Raw genomic sequence first — 5,082 nt, forward strand, 5'->3', positions numbered from 1 at the left:
GCCCAAACAAGTGAGTGAGTGTTCCTCATTGTTATATCCTCAAGGTTAAGGGTGAGAGTTCCCCTAAACCTTCTTAGTTACTCCACATTGATACTTCTAAATTAAACTAAACACAACACGCATTCCAGACCGTTTGTAAACAAGTTTCTCACCTTGCTTACACATCATTTGGCGCGTCAGGTAGGGGGAGAGTTTTCTTAAATTCTTCCAAAGGGGTCGAATACCTACATACCATGGGAGAAAATCAAGACTTGAGGACAGCTTTGGAAGCTCTTAATCGGTCCATTGCTAGTCAAGAGAGGTTGGCCGAGACCAACGCCAATCTACAAGGGAACCTGGCTGCCTTAATGGCAAGGCTCATGAACGAGCATGATAGGAGAGATCAAGGCGAAGACCCTCCACCTAGGAGGGAAGATAGGAGTCTCAAAGTGGACGTCCCTGCCTTTGATGGGACACTTGATCCAGAAAAGTACTTGGAATGGGAGAAATCCTTGGAGAGGTATTTCGATTACAAGGACATTCAAGAGGAGTTCCAAAAATACAAGATAGCCAAGGTGAAGTTGAAAGGCTATGGAGATAACTGGCTACAAGGAGAGCAAAGGGGGCGTACTCTTAGGGGTAAGGCGTCCATTTCTACTTGGAGCAAGTTGAAGAAAAGGATGAGGGATCGTTTTATTCCTCACAATTTCAAGCAAAGTCAATATGTGAAGTGGAGCACTTTGCAACAAAATGGAGAATCGGCTGAGGACTACATCAAAGAGTTTGACAGACTTTCTATCGTGTGTGAAATCACGGAGAATGAAGAACTCAAGATGGGACGTTTCGTGGCTGGGTTGGTTCAAGAGTTGCAAGACAAACTTGAAGGTTACACCAATTTAACCTTTGCTGAAGCTTGCAAATTTGTGATCAAGTTTGATTCAAAAAGGAAGAAGAAGAAGCCGATTGTCACCCCTCAAGCGGCACGAAGACCAACCTTCCCTGTCAAGGATGGTTCTTCTTTTGTCAAAGCCAACGATCCACCTAAGAAGGACAAGAAAGATTTCAAAATGAGTGACATTGTTTGTTACAAGTGCGGAGGAAGGGGTCATTTTAAGAAGGATTGTCCAAATTCCAGAGCTTTGACCATACAAGAGGTAAAGCTTATTGCTAAACAAACTATCAATTGGGAGGATTTCGAGGTTGAAGAAGTGGAGGACGTGAATTCTACTGAAGGGGACGGGGAGGAAGAGCAATGTTTCCCCGAAGAAGAGACCAAAACAAATCTGGTTGTGAGAAGGGCGTTGCAAGCTCGCGTTGACGAACCTTTAGCACCGCAAAGGCAACATATTTTCATTACCAAGTGCAAGATTAAAGACGAGGTATGTGATTTAATTGTTGATGGTGGTAGTGAGGCAAACACAGTTTCCAAAACCTTGATAGCTAGACTTGGTCTTACAACGACAAATCACCCACATCCTTATAAGTTGAGTTGGTTGGACTCTAATTCTAGCACGGGGGTTAGGAAACAATGCATGGTTAGTTTTTCTATTGGGTCTTATCATGATACTCAACTGTGTGATGTTGTGTCTATGGATGCTTGTCACATTTTGCTTGGTAGACCTTGGCAAACTGATCGAAAATCTCAACATGATGGGTACCATAACACTTACACTATAACTCACCAAGGAAAACAAAAAAAATTGCACCCCTTACCACCCCCGCGGTTTTCACAAAATCCTAAACAATCAAAGGAGGTGTCATTGCTTACCCTTAAGGAATTTGAAAGGGAAATTGATGGTGAGGAGGAATTATACTTGTTGTACTCTAAAGAGATCCACGAAAATTTTGTGAGTCAAAATCCCAAATTAGCTCAGTTTATTAAGGATTTTGAGGATGTTTTTCCCGATGAGTTACGGAAAGAGTTACCACCTTTGAGGGGAATTGAACATCAAATTGACCTCATTCCCGGTGCTGCTTTGCCTAACAAACCTGCCTATAGGTGTAATCCCTTGGAAACTAAGGAATTGCAACGACAAATTGAGGAGTTGATGAGTATGGGGTATGTACGTGAGTCTATGAGTCCGTGTGCTGTTCCTGCTCTTTTGGTCCCTAAAAAGGATGGTACATGGCGTATGTGTATTGGTAGTAGGGCTGTTAACAATATTACTATCAAGTATAAGTTTCCAATTCCAAGACTAGATGACATGCTTGATGAACTGAGTGGCTCGAAGTGGTTTTCAAAAGTGGATTTGAGGAGTGGTTATCATCAAATTCGGATGAGAAAAGGAGATGAATGGAAGACCGCTTTCAAAACCAAGCATGGCTTGTATGAGTGGCTCGTGATGCCATTTGGACTAACCAACGCACCTAGCACTTTCATGAGGTTGATGAACGAGGTGTTGCGACCTTTCCTTGGAAAATTCGTGGTGGTGTACCTTGATGATATCCTTATTTATAGGAAAAATGGGGACGAACATTTGATACATTTATTCAAAGTTTTCACGGTTTTGAGAGAACAAAAATTGTATGGAAAACTTGAAAAATGTAATTTTATGCTATATGAGGTTACTTTTCTTGGTTACATTGTTTCAGGAGAAGGAGTGAAAGTTGATCCTAGCAAGATTGAGGCTATTCAATCATGGCCTAGTCCAAAGACACTCACGGAGGTCCGTTCTTTCCATGGATTAGCTTCCTTTTATAGGAGGTTCATTCGTAATTTCAGCACTCTCATGACCCCTATCACCGAGTGCACAAAGAAGGGCTCATTTGAGTGGACTCCTCAAGCTCAAAAGGCATTTGAAGTGATCAAAGGAAAAATGTGCAATACACCCATCCTAGCACTTTCAGATTTTTCAAAACCATTTGAAGTTGAGTGTGATGCAAGCGGAAAGGGGATTGGTGCCGTGTTGATTCGAGAAGGGCGTCCTATTGCCTACTTTAGTGAGAAATTGAGCCAAGGCAAGCTGAATTATTCCACCTATGATAAGGAGTTCTATGCAATGGTGCGAGCTTTGAATCATTGGTTGCACTACTTGAGACCACAACCCTTCATACTTCATTCTGACCATGAATCTTTGAGGTTCATCCATGGCCAAAAGAAGTTGAATTCGAGACATGCAAAGTGGGTGGAATTCTTGCAAACATTTAACTTTTCATCAAAGTACAAGAGTGGAAAGGCGAATGTTGTTGCGGATGCCTTATCTCGAAGGCATACTTTACTTGGAGTCGTTGAGGCGAAAGTCCTTGGGTTCGAATTAATCAAGGAATACTACAAGGAAGATGATGATTTCAAGGTCATTTTGGAGAAATGCGTGAATGGTAGTTATGAAAAATTTTCCTTACAAAATGATTTTCTTTTTAAGGGAAATAGGTTATGCATTCCTAAATGTCCAATTCGAAGCTTGTTGATTCATGAAGCGCATGGAGGAGGTCTAGCAGGCCATTTCGGAGTTCAAAAGACTATGGAGCTTCTTCAAGCTCACTTTTATTGGCCTAATATGCTATCCACTGTTCACCGTGTTGTAGCGCGTTGCTCTACTTGTCAAAGGGCAAAGATGGTGTTTCACAAAGGTCTTTACAAGCCATTGCCAATTCCGGAGAGACCTTGGGAAGACATAAGCATGGATTTCATTGTGGCTTTACCTAGAACTCAAAGAGGTAAGGACTCAATCATGGTGGTAGTTGATCGTTTTTCAAAAATGGCTCACTTTGTCCCTTGTCATAAAACCAAGGATGATACGAAGGTGGCGAAATTATATTTTGATGGGGTTGTTCGTTTCCATGGAATCCCACGCACCATTGTTTCAGATCGAGATACAAAGTTCCAAAGTCATTTTTGGAAGTCCTGGTGGCGTCCTATGGGAACCAAGTTGCTGTTTTCTACCTCACATCACCCCCAAACCGATGGCCAAACCGAGGTGGTGAAGAGGGTACTAGGTTCTTTGCTTAGGACCTTGGTTAGTAAGAGCACCAAAGATTGGGATGTCAAACTCGCTCATGCCGAGTTTGCTTACAATAGAACTCCTAGCGCTACTACAAAGTATTCTCCTTTTGAAGTAGTCTATGGTTCTAATCCTTATGTTCCAATTGATCTCATAGCGTTGCCTCGAGACAAGTTCGTGCATGGAGGTGCCAAGGAACAAGCCGAGTTCATGATGAAAATCCACAAGGAAGTAAGGAAGAACATCGAGAAGGCTAATGAAATCTATAAGAAGCAAGCCAACAAGAGAGTCAAAAACGTGAGAAGTTTTGAAGTTGGTGACTTAGTGTGGATCTACATGAGGAAGGAAAGGTTTCCCAATCAAAGGAAGAACAAGCTCATGCCACGAGCCGAGGGTCCATTTGAGATAGTGGAAAAGATCAATGACAATGCCTACAAGGTAGATTTGGGAGGAAAGTATGGCGTCTCAAGCACATTCAATGTGGGGGATCTAGCACCGTACTATAATGATGAAGAATTGAGGGTAATTCCCTTTGAAGAAGGGGAGGATGACCAAAGTGGTCAAGATTCGAATATTCCAGTCCAAGAGTTGAACGTTAGGGAATTGATTTTGTCCAAGTCTTTCTTCGATGCTACTCCTATGGATTTTGGCATGCACAGTCCATATAATTCCTCAAATGGTGGCACCATATTGAGCGTGACTAATTACCTCAATAATGGGGGAATGTAGGCTGATTTAATGCATACTTTAAGGAGAGTTTCAAGCTGGTTTAATTTCGTAATAAAGGAGCTTGAATGAAGGCTTAATTGGGAGGTTACAAAGGCGCATTTCAAGGCTACTTTGAAGGAAGAATTTGAACATCAGTTTGGAGTCAATTTGCTGAACGTTCTTCCCTTATTTTTAGCTATGTTTCCCTTGTGATAAGCTTTCTTAATTAGAGTAATAATTAGTTGTAATGGGGATTAGGTTGGACGGTTATGAGCCACTTAATCTACCCTTATTTTCAGCTTTGATATTTCTGATTTGTTGTTTGTTTTAGCTAAGGGTGGTGGCGATTAAATGATGTACTAAAAGCTATAAATAGCATGCTAATGATCAATGAAAGGCATCCCAGAAAATTTGCAAAAAAAAAAAAAACACACGAGTGTATGGTCTAAATTTG

General features: G+C 41.5%; 1 protein-coding gene across 1 annotated transcript; it reads left to right on the plus strand.

The window, feature by feature from the left end:
- Positions 1-659: 659 nt before the first annotated feature.
- Positions 660-4,649, plus strand: LOC110731999. Its single transcript, XM_021911917.1, has 2 exons — positions 660-2,523; positions 4,078-4,649. Exons 1-2 carry the CDS (start codon positions 660-662, stop codon positions 4,647-4,649), a joined length of 2,436 nt encoding a protein of 811 aa, XP_021767609.1.
- Positions 4,650-5,082: the final 433 nt, after the last annotated feature.

The sequence above is a fragment of the Chenopodium quinoa genome, unplaced genomic scaffold (genome assembly GCF_001683475.1).
Source record: "Chenopodium quinoa cultivar QQ74 unplaced genomic scaffold, ASM168347v1, whole genome shotgun sequence".
In the NCBI taxonomy this organism is placed as follows: Eukaryota; Viridiplantae; Streptophyta; class Magnoliopsida; order Caryophyllales; family Amaranthaceae; genus Chenopodium; species Chenopodium quinoa.

Coding starts and splice junctions, on each gene's coding strand:
- LOC110731999 (XM_021911917.1), top strand. CDS start 660: ATGAGGGATCGTTTTATTCCTCACAATTTCAAGCAAAGTCAATATGTG. Junction 2,524..4,077: donor GTATGGAAAACTTGAAAAAT/GTAATTTTATGC, acceptor TTGATCTCATAG/CGTTGCCTCGAGACAAGTTC.